The 21,805-nt window shown below is 43.9% G+C and overlaps 1 protein-coding gene across 6 annotated transcripts in view; it reads right to left on the reverse strand.

The window, feature by feature from the left end:
* Positions 1-724: 724 nt before the first annotated feature.
* Positions 725-21,805, reverse strand: part of Rhoh (ras homolog family member H) — a 42,234-nt gene continuing 21,153 nt past the window's right edge. For 4 of the 6 annotated variants that reach the window (XM_005391960.2, XM_013518116.1, XM_005391959.2 and 1 more), the window contains one exon: positions 725-4,188. In XM_005391960.2, the coding sequence (XP_005392017.1) occupies positions 3,417-3,992 (576 nt within the window). In that variant the 5' untranslated portion in view covers positions 3,993-4,188 and the 3' untranslated portion in view covers positions 725-3,416. Of the gene's footprint in view, positions 4,189-4,450; positions 4,594-21,557; positions 21,745-21,805 lie in introns of those variants that run through there. The other 2 variants (XM_005391962.2, XM_005391961.2) reach the window with 2 other exon arrangements.

Raw genomic sequence — 21,805 nt, forward strand, 5'->3', positions numbered from 1 at the left:
AAAAAGTAAAAATGTTCTCTGAAACACAGGCTCTTGGTCCGGTGGGAGTGGGGCAGAGGGCCACATGAGCTAGGATGTGGGTGAGCATTCAACCAGGCTGCTCTGGGAGGAAGTGGGTTTTGTGCAGTTTTAGAGTCACACAGACCTGCTTGAGACTCCTGGCGGTGCCGCTCACCTGCTGTATGTCTTAGACTTGTCATATTACCGTGCTGAGCCTGTTTCTTTGTGTAAGAGGAGCCTCTGATAACGTGAGCTGTTCACACACCGTGTGCCCAGCACACCCAAGCACTCAGTAAACTTTAACCATAAGCATGCTTTCTGTTTTATCGTCACTCAGCCTAACTCCATCACACTAGGTACTGCCGCTGTATTTAACGGGTTGGTATAAAGAGCCGCAGAAGCACATTGCTAAGGATGGGAGGCTGTGTCCCACCCAAATGCACATGTGGGGCCTAACCCCACAGTGACCATATTAGGAGGTGGGGCCTTAGAAAGGGAATTAGGATGTGAAGGCGGAGCCCTGGTGAACGGGATTAGTGCTCTCAGAAGACGAAACTCTCTTCCCTGCTGGAAGAGAGCCCTGCCCAGAACCCTACCACGCTGTCCCCGACCTCAGACTGCCCAGCCTCCAGAACTCTGCAGTTCGAGCCACGCCACACACGGTAATCCACTGCAGCAGTCCAGACTGGATGAGCCACGGATGAATTACTCAGCCACTCAAATCCATTCTTTAAACAGAGCATATTTAATTTCGCTACTTGCAATAGCTAAGAACAAACATACAATATACTCAACAAAAAGGTACCACAAGTATCAAAGAGAAAGACACATGCGCTTTGGTCTAGGCAGGCAAAAATAACATATGCTGCGCTAGGACGTACAGTACATGAATTCCAACAAGGGGATCTGTGTTCCCTCCTTACCCCTTCAAGGCAGAGAGGCTCCACTCTCTTCCTGTAACCACCCTGTGGCACAGAAGCCCAATTTCCATCTCCCTCCAGCTCAATTCAATGCAATTTGATTTAGCTAGGGTTCCTTCCCTGTGCTGGGCCCTGGGGTGATGATGACCAGGAGGTGGCGCTGCCATTAAGAACTCAGACTCAGCAGGGAGACAGACACTGAGCGGCCCAGTTTTTCCCAGGCCTCCACGAGGCAGGGTTCACAGACAGACTCTTGCTCTTAGGCACGAGGCTTCCCAGAAGGAGCTTGGGAGCTTGACTCCCGGCCATAGGCACAGTCTCGTCTGTGTGTCTTTGCTCAGGTGGCGGCAATGCCATTTGACTGTGGGCTCTCTGACCTTCCCTTCCTCCCCAGCTCACACATGGAACTCACTCCTCGGGGACCAGGAAACTGGGCCCTTCCCACCTTCTGATACCCACCCGCACCTCCCTTCCACAAGGGAAAAAGCCACAAGGGACCCTCAGTTTTAATAAGTAGAAATGCATTTGTCTAACATGCTAAACTCACCCCCTGTACACACAAACACAAACACACAGGTCTTAAAACCGCACTAGTTGTTAAAGACCGTCTGTGAGTTGAGGGACAGGGAGAGGATCGCAGGGATGTCAGGGATGTGAGCCCAGGGAATTTATAGATTTTACTCTTTGATGAATATACTCTCCTCCTCTGCCCAGTCAGCTCTCCAGCCCTTGGGATGCCCAGCACTGAGGAGAAGAGGTGATGCTCTTGAGCCAAGAGAGGCCTGTGACCCAGAGACAAGGACACCCACAGGCTGTGAGGCTGAGATTTTGGGTGAAGGCCTAAAATACTGGCTAAAGGCTGACCCATCCACCCTAGAGCATCAAAACAACCCTCCCACCAGGGACCCAGGCCCAGATCCTGGCCTTTTACTGGGTGTGGGTGAGAGGGGAAAAAAGGAGTGTGGGGAAAGCACAAATCTGATTTTTGACATAATATAACTGTAAAGAATTGATCAAATAAGGAGTCCAAAGAACCAGTTTGGTCGTTTGAGCCAGTTGCCTCACCACCTGTGTGTAAACACCACCTTACCCCAGAAGAATGGTGTGTTTCCCAAATGCGGCTCGAAGGGTTCTAGGCTTTATTTGACTGGGGGAGTAAATGATATATCTGGGTGTAATAAGAGATATACCTTCCCAATTTCTTCCTCAGGTTACACAGTCTCAACTTTAACAGATGAGCAACATTATTGCTTTTAAGCAATTAGATAGAATGAGGTTTGAGTTGTGCGTGCATGCGTGTGCGTGCATGTGTGCGTGTGTGTGTGTGTGTGTGTCCCTACTTACTCAGTATTTCCCTGATAACTTGTTAGCTAGCAGTTGCTACACAGCTTTCCTGTTCCCCGCGCTTGGGATTAGTGATTTCTGTTTTTCACTCAGATGCTTTATATTCATCAAAGAGTAAAATCTATAAATTCTTTTTCCCCTCGCACACACATATAAATGTAGGCACCTTGCTAATTATTCTGATTAGACCCTCAGGTTAACGTCACATGGTCATCCTGTTGGAATGAGGACACGTCGCGCAGAACTCTGAGCCTGCCCCTTTCACAAGACCAGTAGCCATAGGGACCACCTCCTGGAAAGAGCAGGCAAGGAGCACTGGCCCCTAAAGTGACAGCGACGTTTCCTCACTTCTGTTCCAAGGTCTGCTGCTGTTACTTACGAGAATGTGGTTCCCTCCCAGAAAGGTTTTCTTTCAACTGGTATTGCTGAATAGGAGTGGAATACTTAGTGTACAATTGAAATTCTCTCACTGAAAAGTAATAAGCCAGAAATTCTTTTTTATAATTACAGAGAAATAGAGTGGCAACTGTTTAAAAATCATTGGAAAGTATTACAATGTGTTGTTGAACTGTATTTTATATACAATTCTGAATAACAGGTAAGAATTGCAAGGATCAGTTTACGGTTATTTTAAAATTTGATTTCCCAGAAAAATCCAGAAGGCACGTGGTTTTAACCAAATTCCTAGTTCAAGGGGAAAATATAACACTACACACATAATGCAGAACCCCACCAGGTTACATCCCTCAGACAGCACTTTGTTTGCAAGTATGTAGGAAAAGTCTTTTCAAGTGCAAAAACTAATTATATACAAGATCTAGGCATTTTGTTATTACTTAAATAAAATATGTCTTTAAATATAGAGTACTTAGGAAACTCACTTCACTGTCCAAAACTACAGAGGCCACTTTAGTCTTTTAATTGAAGATGGAATATTCATTACAGCTTTGCACAGGTGTTCTCTGACCGTGCTGGGCCAGGAGTTCACTCGTAGGTGTAGTTAGGGAAAATACCATCCAATCTCATCAGCCACTGTATCCGAAGGCACAGGCTGTGTGGAATACACCATAGACAGCTTGCCGTTCTCCATCTCTCCACGTGTCTGTCCCTGGGGCAAGCTCATACATGTTGGTTGGTGGAGGGTCTTGGGCCTTAGAAGATCTTACACTGATTAATAGAGAAGAGCCTCCGTCGGTTTCGCCGCCTGGCCTGGTTGACGGCAGTCCGGACGGCACACTCAAATACCTGCTGAACCCCCCGGTTGCTAAGGGCTGAGCACTCCAGGTAGCCCTTGGCTCGCACGTCCTGGGCCAGCCTCTTGCCATCCAGGGCATTGATGCAGGAGGCCCTGTGTGGTCCCACCTCCCGCTGGTCAGTCTGGGTGGCAACCACCAGCACTGGGGTGCAGGGCAGGTTGCTCCGGATTTCACCGATCCACTTGTTCTTCAAGTTCAAGAAGGAGGTATGGTTGGCCACAGAGTAGCACATCAGCACCACATCTGCCTGCTGGTAGGACAGGGGACGGATGCTCCTGAAGGCGTCGTTGCCAGCTGTGTCCCAGAGGCCCAGGCTGATCTGGATGCCATCCATGAAGACATCCACACCCGTGTTCTCGTATACTGTGGGCTTGTAGGCCTCTGGGAAGGTCTCCGACGTGAAGCGCACCAACAGCGAGGTCTTCCCCACAGCACTGTCGCCCACCAGCACACACTTGATGGAACTCAGCATCTTCCCAGGCTGGAGCCCTACTTACGAGTCCAGGATCCTGAGGAAAAGAGCTGTCAGCAGGCTGCTGCAAGTGCCATTCAGCGAGGGAGATGCAGCCCAAGGCGTTCTCAGGACCTCCAGGGGCAATCCTCCGGGTGCCGCTTCTCTCTGTTCACCCAGGGGACAAGCACCATCTACGTGCAGACCTGGTCTCCCACTACAACAGAAAGAGAGAGGGTGGGGATGAGTCTTCCTTTTTTTCTCTTTTGATGACGGGGAGCTTCCTCATTAGTTATAAATGGGAGGGTCGCCACCCAGCTCCACCGTCCAACCCCACCGCCTCAGCAAAGTAAGCAAAGACCGAGGGTCCCTCAACTGGCCCATCCACAATGCCTGCTGGTCAAGAAGCTGATTTTATCTTTCAGATCAGCATAGTGAGAATGAAACAAACAACTGCTCAGCTGCCACATGAAAAAGACCTCAGCAGCAACTTGGCGTGGAGGAGGAGCTTCCAAACAGCAGGGAGGCAGCTGAGGGGTCTCTCTCTCTCTCTCTCTCTCTCTCTCTCTCTCTCTCTCTCCCTGAGGTTTCAGTTTCTCATGGATTCCAGCCACACTGGGAACTGCAAAGGAGAGAACTGGAATGAGTGGCAGACACTGCATGCGTTTGCCTTCGTTATCGATTAATCACCCAGTCCCTGATGTATGATGGAGGCCAGAGAAAAGAAATCCCTAGAAATCCTGCAGTTGGCCAGGCTTTTTTCCTTGAGAGTTTCCCAAAAGCTGGTGACAGATTAAATGAACACCTGTAAGAGTTCTGCATCTGAAAGTCAGGCTCTGTTACCTACACAAAGAATGATTTTCAATATGTTGCTTGAACTCTGAGCCTCAGTTTACACATCTGTAAGCCTGAAGAATTTTGGGACCACTTTTCAGAGATGTGAGGACTAATGTATTTCATTCTTCAACATTTTGGAATGTCAGCTGTGTATCAAGAACTCTGTTAGGCTACTGGTTAAACTAAATAACTTGCTTGAAAACAACCATATTTACCTCCTGTCACAGGACTGCATAACTATGAACCCCCCTTAGCAACTGGGGGGTTCAGCAGGACTGCATAGAATCTGCATTTTATGAAAGGGCCAAATAAATTCTCATCTCCATGCTGGTGACAGAACTCTGTGTCCCCTCTGTCACAGCACGTTACCACAAAGTCAAGCCCCACTGGGAAGGGAAGGTCTTTCAGACCAACACTGGGAGTAAAGGTTGTTCACAATCCCCCCGCTGGCCCTCTTCCTGACCCATCACACGGAAAGTACACGGAAAGCAGCCCTGTGTGAGAGGCATAATTCTTTAAAATCACATCCCTAATCCTCATGTGCCTTTCCAAGTCATTTTTGTCCTTGTCACCCCACAGTCTATTTCATTATACATAGTAGCCTTTGCAAATGAGTTAATCAAATGAATAATTCACATGATTTTCATGAATTCATTCTTTTAAATATGCCAAAGCTGAGTGACCTTAGCTAAGTGACTTAATCTTTCTGAGTCCTGGTTTCCTCGTTAAAATGAACTGCAGGATGTATAGGAAGCCATCGTGTTATCTATTTTCAGTACAATTTATTCAAAATCCCAAGTAGCCAATGGGCACAGCCCAGGAGCTGGGAAGGCAAATCTTCAGAGGGACGTTTTCTGAGGACTCACATAGGGTTCCTTTCATGCACAGTGGCCCTGAATACCCAGCCATCCCTGGGCCTTTGAGAAAGAGGCTCTGAAGTTAGTCTGTAGCTTCTTAGATCCAGGGACAACTTAATTACGTGCATTTGTGACTTAGTCAGAAGCCATGACCTCTTAAGACGTTTTTACATTTTATTTTTACCTAATGTAGCAAGATTGAAAGTAGGAAAAATATGCATATATCAGGTTCTTGGTTGTTTAAATGAAATATTTCTGATGGATTGATTAAGCTAAATCCATATTTCCTGAGTACTCGTGAAAGGACGATAATAAGGTGTAATGTTAAGAACAGAGGCTTGAAGGTCAGTAGAGCTGGAACTGAATCTGAGCTCCCCAACCGAGTACCTTTGTGATAACTTTAGGGGAGTTTCTTCACCTTCCTGTGCCTCAGTTTCCTTCTCTGTCAAATCAATATGTAAAACCCACACTACTGAGTTGCTGAGAATGTTGAGGGTGCTTAAACGTATAAGAGTTTTAGCACAGTACATTATGCACACATGCATAGGAAACATGCATAGTTGTACATAGTAAACACATAGCCAACATACAAGTAGTCCTTATTATTAACAGCACTGTAAAATGATGGTTACCACTTATTGACTAGATGTGGGATTTGAAGCAACACGAAAGAGATAGATTTCTATAGCAAAGGGTGCTCCTTATAACCTACTCCCAGAGAAATTAAAAAGAGAGAGAAGAATTTCTACATAAAAATAAAACACCATGTGAACAAAGAAATTTCCATGTGAGTTTTGACTCTCAGTGAGTTCCAGAGAGCTAGACAGGAGAAAAACACTCCACGCAGTCAGGCAGCCTTCCCTGCATCGCCCGCTGACACGTCGAGCCAGCTCTTGGGGTCTCTGTTTCCCCGCCTGTGTCACATGAGATTAACTTTCTCAGCAGTTATGCTAAGACTGAAGCACAAGGAGAACCTTTATTACCTCTACAGATTGCACCAGCAGAAGCCACTGCATTTTCCCATAGCATAAAGATGGATGATGACTTTGGTGACAGGCGTAGCCCTCAGCAGATGGCCAAATATGGAGCTGAGGGAGGAGCGGAGGAAAGCCCCAGCCAGGCTGAGCAGCACCTTACATAGGCACGAGCCAATCTTCCGCCTTGTCTGTACCCACGGAACTGCTGTGGGCCACGCCTTCAGAGGGTAAGGTCAATGGGCTGGAGGTTTCTTAAAGCAAGAGAGTCTCCCTTAAATGGTTTCTGTAGAAAATGAAGGTAGGTTTTCCCTGGTATCTCACGTGCTAACTAGGGGGGTGTCCCACTGGTACCTTCCCCCACAGGGAAGAATTACAAGAGTCTTTAGATAGGGTCACCCTCATCGTGAGTAGTGCCCCCGAACGAGCCTTCGGGCTGAGGCTCCGGGGCTTGCATCAGCCTGGGATTAGTAAACCTTCAGCCCCAGCACCTCAGAGCCTCAGCAACTCCATTCCTCCTGCCCTTTCCCCTATTTCCACTGTTGTCACAAAAAGACACTACCACAGGCCTCCACGGTTCGGACACAGAGACACAGAACAGGGAAAGGAGACGCCATGTGGCACAAGCAAGAGAGAAGAATCCCTCTGCCCACTCTTGCCGAAGGACGAAGATAGACAGAGGCAGGGCTTAACGAAGAAGATGCCCTAACCCACTCCTCTGAGGGCTGTTGCGTGGGGAGCCCCAGTTTCCCCTTAGCCTCATCTCATCGCACATTACAGACACCCATTCTGCACCATGGCTGCTTCCACAGACGTTCTGGGCTTGACTTGCCCCCAAATCTTGCTCTTCAGTCAAGCCCCAAATTCTACCCCCTCTTGTAAAGTCTTCCTTGATGGCCCCTGGGCCTCCACTACACCAGATGCCACTGTTGTATCCCGCTAAGGCCCTCCGTGTACACTTGACATCAGAGTCACCATCCATGTGCGGAGATGGGGGCGTTCTTGTGTTTAACCCTCACTTGTAAAACTCGACGAAGGTCTCCCCTGCCCTCTTCACAGGGAACGGGTGGAAACGGCAACTATACAACAATCATTTGTACTTCTAGTGCTGCAATACTTTTCATACAGGGAAATGCTCTCAGTTTATTTTGTGAGGAAGCCCCTCTCAAGTGACAGGACATAATATAAAACTGAGGTAATTATAGACACAATTAGCTGGTTATTATGATGGCAGGTTTGAGGGTAGCTGGGTCTTGGTAAAGGTGGCTTATGTCAAGATGTTGGCCGAATTCTTGGCCATCTTTTTAAGAAAACATGAACCTACGGCAGCCATCGGCCAAGGACAGACTGTCAGTTACAGAATATGTCCACGTGGCATCCACCCGCAGAGCTTTAGACAAAGGAGCTGCACCAGCAGCGTGCAATTCACTCATTAAGGAAGGTGATCCTGCCATGAACTGATCACATTTCAGTGACCAGAAAGTCAGCCTGCTCCTGTGCAACCCACCCCCAGCCGGCACCTCCCTTCAGGGATGCAGCAAGCCCAGCAGGCACAACGCAGCCACAGCAAGGCTGCGGGAACACTGCACGCAGGACTCCGGGAGAGCTCTCCACCGGCAGGGGGTCTAGTTTGCATTTGTTTTCTTGGGAGGAAAGGGAGCAATTCAAAAACTCTGGAGCAACTTAATAAGAGAATAAAAGTGTAACCATCTCTCACTTCATCACTCCAAGTTATTCTCAGCTTTCATTCTGTAATAAATACATATATATTGTTTTATCACTTTGTCAGATTTTCAGAAATTTTTTACTTCAACAAAATCTGTACCCTGGATGGTTTCAGCTGAGTGGCTCTGCACTGTTTCAGCAGTTTATAACTGCACAGCTATTCCTCCTTGTGAGCGTAGTCTTGGAGTTAGTTCTAGGCTTTTCCCATAATCAGCTGCATCCCTGTGCACACACATATGTACACACATGTAAATACTGTTGTGTGGTACTGGAAATTGAACCCAGGACCTTCACACTAAGCTACATCCCCAGCCATTTTTTATTTTTTATTTTGAGACAGAAACTCAACAATCCACTAAACTGCCCAGGTTGGCAATCTTGAGAATGTGTGATTCTTCTACTTCAGCCTCTCAGACGGCTGGGATTACAGGCGAGCCTCAGTCACCCGGTTTAAAAACACATTTATCAGTTACTGCTATGAGGATTATTTTCTTTGGGGACATAGTCACAAATGTACTATACAGGGTCAGCGGGTCCTTTCGTTATTTTTTTTATACTTATTGAGCATCTTCCAGGTACTATGTGAATACTGTCTCATATATAATATATAGATATATAGATATAGGTATATGATTAGTAGAACTATATATATATATTGTTCTACTCATTTTTTAAAAATTGCTTTCTGGCATCCTGTGTGGATGGCACTGTTCCTGCATCTTGAAAACATACTAGCAAATAAGAGTCATTGTGTTTGTAGAGACTGATGGTGCCATAACCACAGGGACTTCAGGAGACCTGGAACCCTGCTCACAGCCACACAGAGAGGAAACCGCAGAGGCGGAGCTAGACCCAAACAGAGCCTGACCCTGAAGCAATGGCAGCTCCTCCCATCACCCACACCCTGTAATTCCCAGGGCCCTCTCTGAGGCCCTTAAATACAGCTCAGCTCCTGATGCAGAACCGCCTTCAAGACCTCTCCTAGCTGCCCCCTGCAACCAGGTGCCTACTCCTATATTCTTTCTACAAATAAACCTGTTTTTGGTATTTTAGAGGAGACATTGGTTCCATAGTGTGTTCAGTTTGGGGGAAAATCCATTAAGCTGTATACCTGAGGTGGGTTTGCTCTCTGTATGTATGTTAAACTTCAGTAAAAAGTGTTTTTAAAAATAAACTACTGAAGCTACACGCAGGTCCCGCACCTATAGTCTCAGTTACCTGGGAGGCTACAGCAAGGGGGCGGCTTGAGCCCAGAAATCCAGCCTGGACAACACAGCAAGAGCTGGTGTCAAAGTAAATAAGCGCTGCCTTCGCAGTGAACCTCTTCTAAACTAATGTTTTTTCCTAAGTTTTATTTTGCAAGAGTTCTTCGCACTGATTCTCAATTCCACTTTAATAATTCCCCAGTGAACTGCTAACTGCTACAAATAATCATGAAATTCCCCCTCAAAATCACACAAAGAAACCATGTTTGTCAGCTTATTTTTATGCACAGATCATCTCTGTGCCAAATGCATCTTGTTCAGAACGTTCACTTGTAAGACGCTGGTTGTGACTTTTAATAACTGTCCTCCAGAGTCAAGGGTCTAAGCCTAAAAGATAGTTAACTCCATCATGGTTGAATTAGAACACAGCATCACCCTCCAAACCCTGAGGCCTCCCATGATCTCAGCCTCCTAAACCTCAAAGCTTCCCCAAGACCTGACCCGGCCCCACTGCTCGGCAGGAGCCTGCCGGATCACGGGCCAGACAGACCCCAGGGCCCCAGGTTGGAGCAAGAGACCTGTGAGAAGCTGGGCATTTTCAGTGGTCCTGGCTGAGGAGCCAGAGAGATTTCAGGTGTGTCAAAGGCACCATCACCTTATGACAAGGAGTGGGCGGGGAGACAGGTGGCAGCAAGGACAGTCTCCCTCCTCCATAGACTTTGATGTGGAATATTTAGCTAGAAATGTGTCCTTTTCTAAGTTATTTATGACAAAAACTATCTAAGAATAGGTACCTCTTCCATTAAATGTGACTATGATCAAAATCCTTTTAAAATAACAGCATAGCAGTCTGTTAACTGACACAGGAAAAGGTTTCCCAAGCTAAGTAGGAGGCAGCAGGTTTCCTAGCGGTGCAGAATGTACCACAGGGTCTCACAGATGCAGAAGTCTAGCAATCCGTACCAGAATGCCAGAATGGCTTGTCCCTGAGTCCTGCTGATTCTTATTTTCTTCCCCTTCCTATGTGCATTTAAGAATATGTCTATAAGCATGTGTTGCTTTGCAATTTTGAAGAAGTGCTTTGTGTTTTGTTTTAACTTTGGTTTGGAAAGAAAGGAAAAGGTTGAGGAGGTCACTTGAAGCTACAGAGGATTTCTGCGAACCCACATCAGGATTTTTGGTAAAAATTTTCTATTCTGATTAGTTGAGTTCATTTAAAATTCATAGCATTTTCCCCTATTCATGGTGGGTTGGTTGGCTTGTTGGTTAGTTTTCTCAGTTCTCAGACTGACCTCGAGGCCTTCACACTGAGTTACATCCCCAGTTTTGTTTTGTTTTGTTTTAATCTTCTTTTTATTTTAACACAGAGTCTCACCAAGTTGCTAAACTGCCCAAGCTGGGCTTGAACTTGCAATCTTCCTGCCTCATCCTCCCAGAATATTGGGATTTCAGGCATGCTCCACCACCTTCAGCCCATTTTTAAAAATTTATTTTACCCTCTCCTCCTTGGAAAAGAGATAGGCAAAGCTGATAACTCTGCCTCCTGTCAAGGCGTCCACAGTTATCTTCAGCTCTAAATCCCTTTTCTTTGTTTTTCTTGCTCATGCAAGAATTTTTTAAATGCATTTTACATTTTCTTAAACATTCAAAAAATTAGAATACATCCTGGGTATTAAATGACATTAAGAAACTATTGCTAATTCTCTTAGGTGACAATCACTTTGTGGGGATACTGGTTAAATATCCTGTTATGGTTTGTGTCTGGTTGTCCCCCCAAAGCCTCATGCAGTCATGGGACGAGATTCTAGAGTTTATGATTAAGTCATGGTTCAATGTTGGAATTACAGGTGTGAGTGCTATACCCACCCTGGGGTGGGTAGTTTGCATACAATATAAGGGAGGGAAAGAGGCTTGCTCTCCCCCCAGCTCCTCCATTTTGCTCTTGTAACTTTTGCTGTTTTCCACTGCCATTAATTGTTGCCCTGTGCCTTGTGCCACCCTGCCTTGGAGCCAGTTAAGTATGGACTGAAACCCTCACAAACTGTGAGCTAAATAAGCTTTTCCTTCCTTAATTTTGGGTGTCAAGTATTTTGTCCCAGCAATGAGAGAAAAGTAACCAAGACACATCCTAATCCAAAAATCCAAGATCCACATTCTGAGATAGTCCAAAATCTGACAGTTGTAGATGACAGGGAGCAGAACATAGATTACGTAGAGCTAAAAAGTGGATCTCTGAATGGAGAGAGTCAGGAGGGGGAGGTGAAATGAAAAGGACCCAGATGTGACACATATATGCATTGATTGAAAACTCCACAAAAACCCTGTTTCATACATAAAATTATTAAGAATATTATATAAATTACATTCAGCTTATATGTATAAGGTATATAGGAGACATAAATTAATTTTATATTTAGACTTGAGTCTTATCTTCACAATATCTCATTATGTACATACAAATATTCCAAAATTCAAAAACACTTCTGGTCTGGCCCAAAGCAGTTTAGATAAAACGATAGTCAGCCTATATACATACATATACATATACATATACATATACACAGACACATACATATATGATACTCAGGGATATATATAGGCTGAGTATCCATCATCTAAAAAATATTTTTTAAAATCTTTACCCAACAGAGCTGGTAATGAGTTTATATATGAAATAAATACAATATCTGGGATTTATTTTTATAACTCCAGAAACTACAACAGCCATAAATGAAGGCAGGGATGAAAGAAGGTTGGGAAAGTGTTGAGAACCATCGGAGCTGAATGACTGGGCACACAGGAGTATGTTGGTCTATTCGCTTCTTTTGTGTACGTTCAAAACTTCTTCTCATGTGAAAAGTTCTGAAAGGTGGGGTCTTTTGTATTCCATAGCATTTTGTCCAAGCTGGAATTTTATCCTCATTGAAAATACAGAAAATTATCAATAAAAAGGATACTTCATGCTGTGGTGACATTTTAAAGTATCTAATGGGACACTATTGGGATGTCAAGTCATGGTGACACAAAAGTAGAGCTTAACCAGGCATGGTGGTGCACACCTGCAATCCCAGCAATCTGGAGGCTGAGGCAGGAGGATTGCTGTGAGTTTGAGGCCAGCCTGGGCTATATATGTATTTTGTCTCAAACAAACAAACAAAAAAAGAATAGAGCCTGCTTGGACAAGGGAGGACAAGCCTCAGCGCTGGGTAAGGATCGCAAAGGAACAACTATGCACCTCAGTACAAGGCAGTTGTCTACTCCAGAAAGAAAGGGCCACCTCTCCAAGTTCCAGCCCCAGGGTGCTCTTGAAGTTACTTTGCAGTGACCTAAACTCTTAAGTTCCTGAGGGCGCCTTTACCTTCATGAACTTCCCTTGGTCCTCTGCTCTAATTCTGCAGAATGAGCTGTTTGCAAAAGAGCAAAAAGTCATAATGAAAATAACTTAAAGAGGGCTGGGGATTTAGCTCAGCGGCAAAGCGCCTGCCTTGCAAGCGCAACGTCGTGAGTTCGGTTCCTGGTACTGGAGAAAAACCAAAAAAAAAAAAAAAAAGAAAAAAAAAGAAAATAACTTAAAGAGAAAAGGAAAGAAACTCAAAAGTGAAAATGTAGCAGTAACCACCCGAAACCAGCTCTCAAACCAAAGTGACTTCGAGAGTGAGGGAGACCCTCCGCTTTGTGGGGGAGGAAGGGTCTCTTTTTTTTTTTGAAAAGGGGAGAGGACTGGGGAGTCCTTGTGTTAGGATTTTATGTTTTCCTCTTAGAAGAAAAGTGGTTCCTTGTCTGATCTTGGTATAAAAATATGAAATCTGCCTTAGGTCTGGATAGATCGCCACAAGTCCACGACTCCTCCCATCTCTAAAGCAGCAATTATGACAGAGAAAACCACGGCGGTCCAGGGGTTCCCCACACCCCTCCCCAGAGCCCATGCACCCATCAGTCAGGCAGCCCTGGGTGTGGGCAGTGGCCTCCCTTTCCTTTGCTGGCGCATCACACTGAAGGTGACCACCCCGTTCTGGATAATTACCACTCTGCTTTTTTGCCTGAACCTTCTCTACAAACCCTTATTTTCTGATATAAGCATAGTACAAACCCACTGCAAAACACCTCAGAAACATGAATAATCTAAAGGAGAAGGCAAAAACCACCTACAACCGAACACTAAATATTAATATACCTTTTCCTGTTGGGTTTTTTTTTTTTCCAGTACTTGACTTTTCTCCAAAACTAATACCACGCTTCCTATAAATGTGGTTTCTTGCTTTTTTCATTTAATATTTGTATTGTAAATATTTCCTGTATCAAAATTCCTCCAACATAGTTTTTCTGATTGCATAAAAGTTTCTCATACGAATGCAACATCGTATATTTAACCAACTACCTATTGCTGGACATTTTAATTTTTCCTAATTTAACTATAACCTTAAATGAAAAGTTTTTGCTTAATTTTCTAGTTACCATTTTTTTAGAATACATAGATAGGAGCGCAATTACTAGATGAAAAGAGAAGGAAAACTGGACCAATGTACTGAAACTGTGTGTGAGATTATCATTTTATCACATTCTCATCTATCAACTGTTACTGGGTATAATATTTGCCAATTTGACTTTTTTCATTTACAATTGGTGAAGATTAAAATTATCTTTTCTGTTTCTTTACCATGTATTATTTTTTTCTTTTGCAAATCATCTGTTCGACCTACTTTTCTCACAAGGTGCTTGTCATTGCCGAATGATTTTTAAAAATCTTTTTGGAACTTAAAGATATCAGGCCAGTCATGGTAATATACACCTGTAATCCTAACACTGGGGAGGCAGAGGCAGGAGGATCACCACAAGATCTAGGCCAGTTTGGGCTGCATAGTGAGCTCAAGGCCAGCCTGAACTACATAGTGAGACCCTGTCTCAAAAAAACAAACAGACAAAAAAAAACCCTAAGTAATTAAAAATAGAGATTACATATATCAGTCGTTCTGAGGGTTGAATGTGTTTTAAAGGTTTTTAATGTTTACTTAGTGCCTATGTGTTCTGGGAATCCCCCACATTCCTGACACTCCCCCATCACAGAGCACCCCCCAAACAGTCTGCAAAGCAGCACGTCCCCGACTGTGGAAAGAAACTCACTTTGTGAGGTGTTGAAAGGTCATCGAACCCGACCCACTCATTTCCCCATGAGGAAACCAAAGGCTAGAGAGAAGTGGTTTCCCTGCGGGGGGCGAACTCGAGGCCCAAAAATGGAAGCCGCTGAGTCAGCACATTTTCCATCTCCACGGGACTTGCTCAGATATGCGTACCTCTCCGGGTGATGGCCCACACTTCATTTCTGCACAAAGCCCGTGTACCTAGCTAGGTAATATCCCAAATTATTCGCGCCATAGCAATCGGTCTTGTAGGCCCTGGTTTTCATATGTTAATGTTCTTCAAACAGCTGTTCCATTTCTCATGGACTTCCTTCCAGAGTGATCATCTCTTTAGGGGCAACCACTAAGCTGGCCAGCGTTCTCTGGAATTAGGATAAACCGGTAGGTAGCTTACAAATTGTTTACATGATAAAAGCAGTCAAGGTACTCTGTTCTGTATGTGTCACCCAGAGCACAGAATGGAGTGAGATGATTTAGCACTAGTTTTGGCAAATAACACTGCTGATTTGTGAAGTGTCCAGGTGTGCAGTCAGAGTTAGATTCCAGGGAGGGATCCTCACCTTCCTCTCTGATTAGCAGTATAACCTTGGGCAAGTCATGGAACCGGAACTGCAAAGTATGGATAAGGATTTACAGTTTGCAGGATGTTCGAGGCAACTGAGAAGAATCTATCTCTTCCGCCTTACTAACCGCCGCATCCTTGGTAGATAAGGATATCAGTGCACACTCCATTTGCCAGACATTGTTTTAAATGCCTTATGAAAATGATCGCACTTCATCCTAACAACACTACGTGGTCGGCACCACTCGTGTTTCATTTAACAGCTGCGGAAATGCAGGCGCAGAGAAGTCGCACACCTATGACAAGATGGGGTCAGAACGCACCCTCTGCCGCTTCCTCCGCCTGCCCCACCCTCTCTTGGGAAGCCAGCCCGGTCCTTCAACCTCGATGCAGCTAAGCACCCCAAAAACAAAGGTCCAAGTGAAGAAGGAGACATTTTCCAAATGGCAGGTGGCTTCTTTCTCACAACACGCCTGATTTCTAAGGGCATTTGGAAGATTTCTTCCTGAAATATTTGCATACACCCTGGGTGGATGTGCAAAAGACCTCTATCTTTGTAGAGGGCAACTCCACAGAATCCAGTGGCATGTATTTGACACCAGGAGCTGATCTCTTTTAAACCTCCTTTGTCTGTATGATAAAAATATTTTCAGGAACAGTCTCCTTCTTTTCTTGATTCTGTCTTTAGCGTTAAAACACACAAGTGACAATTTATAAGAAAAATTTATAAGAAAAATTTAAAGTCTTAAAAATATTATTCAAACCAGTAAAAATATTTCGTGTACGAACTGAAGTTTGTATTTGCTGATTAAAAATAATCATACCTTGCAGTCTGCATTCTGCTTCACTGTTTAAATACAAAACCCTAAGCGGTCACGTAGAATAAGAGCACAAGAGTAACTTGAGCTCTGTGCGTGGTCTCCAGGCCTTTGTGGTGCCATTGTCCCTTTCTAACCAAGTGTGCAAGTCAGGATGTGTAGGAGCCTAGGGGCTGGAGATGCAATCTGCCCCAAAGCTCTCCTGGAATCTGAACACACCAGTACAAACCTGCCTCTCACTGTACCTCTGCCACTGCGTTGTGAGAATACAAAGTAGATGCACATTGGTTTTGTGATTCTTTTAAAATTCTCCACACATGATACATTCCCTAACTGTCAGGAACCACCCCAGCTTTTATATCGCTACCATTATCTACCAAAATCTTCAATGCCTTTTAATCAACAATTCCAATTCTTGGAGCATACTGTCCTAACATACAAGTAGTCAAGATGTGCCATTACTGCAAAGGTCATAGCAGCAAAGAAGGAGCTAGCAATAAGTGAATGGACCAGTAAAAGGCAATGGTTTAAATTAATTATGCCTCATTCATACACAGAGTCTAACAGAGCACTAGAAAGAATGAGGGTTAGCCTATATGTACCCTAAGCAGATGATATATTAGAAACTTTAAAAAAAAAAAAAAAAAACCTAGATATGATGGCACATGCTTGCAGTTCCAGCACTTTGAGAAGCTGAGGCAGGAGGATCACAGGCTTGAGCCCAGACTGGGCAGCTTAGCAATTTTGCAAGACCACGTCTCAAAATAAAAAAAGAAAAGCCAGGCATGGTGGTACACATCTGTAATCCCAGCATGAGGGAGGTTGAGGCAGGAGGATCACCCCAAGTTCAAGGCCAGCCTGGACTACACAGTGCAACCCTGTCTCAAAACAAACATAAAAAAAGAGCTGGGGATGTAGCTCAGGGGCAAGGCCCCGGTTTCAATCCCCAGTACTGGGAGCAGAGGGGAGTAAGCCGTTGAACAGCTTAGAAAAGGCTTCCATTTATGTAGACACGTAGCAGTACAGACTTAGTCTGGTGGCCTTGGTGAGATCTAGCTTCCTTTGCCCAGGAGGACATTGGTCCAGACAGAGAAACGGCATCACTGCTGTGATGGGCAACTCCGTACTTACTGGGAATTTTCAGTCACCTTACACATATAGGGGAAATGGCACTAGCAACTCAGCAGCTACTCCCTAAAATATTTAAAAGCGAAGAGAAACAAAGGAACACCACAAGAATACAAGTTTGCACGATTTTCTTAGACTCTAACTTCCCTTTTGAAATTCACACGGATGCATTTCTGCGTATGTAGACTATGTTGCAGCTACGATACACAGCTACAGGATTAAACATTTCCCCCAATGGTCAGCCTCTGGTGAAGTTCTTGGTGAGAAAGATCAAGAAACTAGGAGAAACAAATTCATAATGTCCCAGAAACTACCAGAACACTTCAGAGTAAACTTTTTTTTGACGGTTTGATTCATTGCTTATGCATATGTAATATTCTATTAACATTACATTACAAATTCATAGAAGCCTGAAAAAATGACAAACTACCTTTCATTGGCTTTAAACCAAACCTACTTCTAAAAAACCTAATGAGACAGAAGATAATAAAGAAAATTGTCGGATAGTTTAGACTAGGCCCAGAGGCTTTTAAACAGTATTTTTTTTTAAATTTTAAATTCAGTTTTTCCTCCCTATATAAAAGAAGCGATATTATGCGGCAAAGCAATGTGAAGGCCACACGAAGGCAGAATGGTGTGACTGCACTTCATCATAATAAAGTCCCATACAGCTGAGACCTTAGAGAATAAAACTGAAATTAGAAAGAGAAAAGGCAACGTTCTTCTTATCAATTACCTGACTCTCAGCTCCATCCCACAGGGGGGAATAAATTTGAGGGGCAAGCGCTGCAATAAATGTGAATGCAGAACACCAAGAGAACAAGTTCAAAATGGTGTGATCCTGATTTCTTCATAAAAGTAGAGCTGGGCATGGTGGCGCACGCCTGTACTCCCAGCACTCAGGAGGCTGAGACAGGAGGATCGTTGCGAGTTTGAGACCTGCCTGGGCTACAAAGTGAGCTCAAGGCCAGCCGGAACTGCATAGCGAGACCCTGTCTCAAAAAATAAATATAAAAAATAAACATAAATAAATTTTTAAAAATAAAAGTAGAGAAGAAAAAAGATTAACAAGATGCTGATCACTCTTACATTGATGTGAAAGCCTTTTCTTTTTTTATGCCTATCTATATTCTCCAAATTTCCTTCATAAATATACACTACTTCTAGAACAAAAAAAGAATTGTAAAAATATAATCTTGTAATATTCTGTAAAAAAAAAATATGAATTCATCCTGGAAAGAAGAAACATTCGTGAAGGGAAGAGAGGGGAGGGGGACAATACAGTGATTTCCGAGGGAGAATGGCACAGGAGGCCGGGGCAAGATGGACCCTGGATGACTGATATGACCTTGAATAAGTAAGCCCATGACCTCCCCCACCCTGTAACTCGCGCTCTTAGTCCAGGAATCCACCCAGCAGGGCTCTTTCAACATTCAAAATTTTAAAAAACAGGGGCTGGGGATTTAGCTCAGCGGCAAAAGCGCCTGCCTGGCAAGCGCAAGGTCGTGAGTTCGGTTCCCGGTACCGGAGAAAAACCCAAAAATAAATAAATAAATAAATAAATAAAATTTTAAAAAGCAGAAAAGAGGAAACACAAAACAATGTAAAACACACACATACACCAGGAAACTAACAAATCCTTGGAATCTTCTAGTGATTTGGATTGTGCTCAGATCATACTGCACAGCATGCTAGAAAAATTCCTGGGGGAAGTAAAATCCTTGGAAAAGTGGGCTCTTGAATAATAGAAATCAAGCCCATTGTTAGGATTTATGGAAACTTCTTCCCCTTCATCACTGAGAATTAGAACGCTCATGTTAGCTGCCGTCTTAAAGATCATCTAATTCTGCCTCCAGAGTTCAGTCACTTGACTGCCAGGTTAGTCACTTTGCCACATCTCCATACTACCTGAACTCTTATTTACTTAATTTTTTAAAAATCAATTTTAAATGAACTCACATAGTTTGTCCTAAGCGGTCAAATGTATGAAACTGTGGATTTTTTTTCATTCCTTCTGAAAACAGTAAAAAAAGACGTAAACATTTAAAACATATTTAAAAGCTGGTGTTTTTCACATGTTTGCCTTAGAAAGATCTTGCCTACCACCACCGAGATGTGTGTTGCACTTGAGAAATAGAGGTCCAATACAATACTCGAGGTTTCCAGTACAGAAAGCTGACACCCAGAGAAAAACCTCTTTCCAAAAGACGCAGATACGTGTGGGAAGGCCTTCTGTCTCTTTTTGGTTGTTCGTTTCATTTTCCGTCTTTTGTTTACCAGCCTTTCCACAAAATATTCAGCTTGACTGTCAACAAGGAGAAAAATGATTCTTGGAGTAGGCGAACCTGGCTTTCATTCCTTGACGCAGAAGAAACACGAGGACTAATAATCATCTTTTGATACCAAGAAATGGTAGCAATGAATCGTTACTGCATAAAGGTAACATTAGGCTAGTTTGTGGCCCCTGGTATGGCATTGTTTTGTCAGAATAAAGCACTTTCCTGCTCTATTGCCACTGCCAATTCAGTATTATCTATTGTTGGAACAAATAAAAATCTTATTGAGGAAACATGAAATGATCCATCTCATCAATCACTTAAAATTCCATAAACATAGCTAGTGGACATTTTCCCTCCTATTTTTCAAAAAATACGAATAATATTATTTCATTGCTATTTTGATAGTAAAAAACTAGATTGTTACCTAGTTAACAAAATATTACTCTAAATTTATATTTTGATCATTTAAAATCAGGCTTAAAGAACTTAAAGTTTTAATAATTGAGATTCAAAGTAATCAGCTTTCGTCTGACAAGGAAAAATGGCTACATTCTCTATGATCGTATCGTAATATCCACTTATGGCAAGTTGTGTTTTCTACCCCAATCTCAAAACTATTTCTTAAAAATATCAAAAAGCTGAGAACATAGCAAAGGACTATCAGGCTGTGAGAAAAGAACTCAGTGAGACAAGCGACATTTGTAAACTGGAAGTAACAGGGGTGAAACATGAAAAATAACTACAGTTCAGATGGCTTTCTGGGCCAAGAATGAGAATGTCAAAGTGCAGAATCCACCCAGGGTGGAGAAGTGAATGGTGCCCAATACTATAACAGGGGCCCCACAGGGCACACACCAGGATGACCGGAAGGAGAAGCAAGCCCACTTCCTCCCCACTCTGAGGAACTAGAGGGAGGCCTTACCCAGACTCTGTTTAGAGCAGAGAGGGAGGGAAGGTGTACTTGAAAGATACCAGTCCATCTGGAAGCCTATGCAAATAACTTCCAAGGACACTGCAGAGCCCACAAAGCCACCATTTTTCTCATCTTAAGGCAGATGCTGCCCTCTAAAGCAGGAGTGACAAAAGTGGAAGGGAGATTGTTTTAGTGTTCAAACTCAAAAGTCTCATCCTCCCTCATCCTCAGAACGCCAGCCGGACACCCACATCTGACACTTCCATTGTCAAATGAAATGAGCCCCAGGGACTATACACATTGCAGCTTGGAAGGAAATGGGTGGTCTTACCGGGTAGTTTCCATCTTTATAAGTATCCAGCCCCAGGTATTTTGTTGCAGAACTAGAAAACAGACTAATACCCCACCCTTATAGTGCCACCCCTACCACAGCCCACTGACCAAATCCAAAAACTAGAGTAAAGAAGTTGCATTACATCCAGCAAAACTCACAGTACGCTGTGTTTTGTGCATCTGGACTTTTAAAACAAAGGAACCAGAGGAAGGAACGTTGAACCGAGAGGTGAGGGGCAGTTGCTTCAGGATTATATATTTGAGAGCAATCATTCTTGCCTCTTTTCTATTCTGTGTTTCCTTTCCCATGAAGTTTTGCTAACCTGGCCCAAGATGAGTGTGTGTGTGTGTGTGTGTGTGTGTGTGTGTGTGTGATGTAAAAATCAGGAACTAGAAGAATAAGACTCACATTCAGTATTTTTCGAGGTTTAAAAAGACTTTGCTACTATAGAATCAACGATCTGTGGGTGAAACGTGCCCTCCTCTTTGCACATGATGATATGGAGGGTTTCCTTTCTCTGTCACATGAAAAGTGCATTATCTCTTTTTCTCCATCTAATAATTTTCTCCTGGCTGAATTCCAGTGTCTTCTCAACTGAGTCATCATTTCTGTCTATGCATGAAAGAGTGTTCGGGATCCCTTGTTTTTCAGAGCTAGAGATCAGAAACCTCTGTCTAGACCCTCGCAGCACTTTTCTTGATCTGGGATAAGAGGCCCAGAGTAGGGAACTCCACTCCAAAAGAGGGGGCAAGGAAGCAGCTCCCTGGCATCAGCAGCTGCTGCCATCCCCATGGATAAGAATCAAGAAAGTCTAACCTTCAGGGTTTGGAGCCAGCGGGCTTAAGAGACATCCAGCAGGGGACAGCCTGACGCGAAGGAGCCCCGCCACACGGGGTGGCAGCAGGTGATAAGAAGCCCTTCCCAAGCACAGCCTTTCACTGTGGGTGCAGTCCCTCCTTTCTTCACATTTTTTTGAAATGCAAATATCCTTGGAAGGCCAAGCCTTTTTAAAAAAAAAAAAAAAATTTCCACATTTACATGAATACACTTCTGGGCCAGGGATA

Source organism: Chinchilla lanigera, unplaced genomic scaffold (genome assembly GCF_000276665.1).
Source record: "Chinchilla lanigera isolate Chin_1 unplaced genomic scaffold, ChiLan1.0 scaffold00042, whole genome shotgun sequence".
NCBI lineage: Eukaryota > Metazoa > Chordata > Mammalia > Rodentia > Chinchillidae > Chinchilla > Chinchilla lanigera.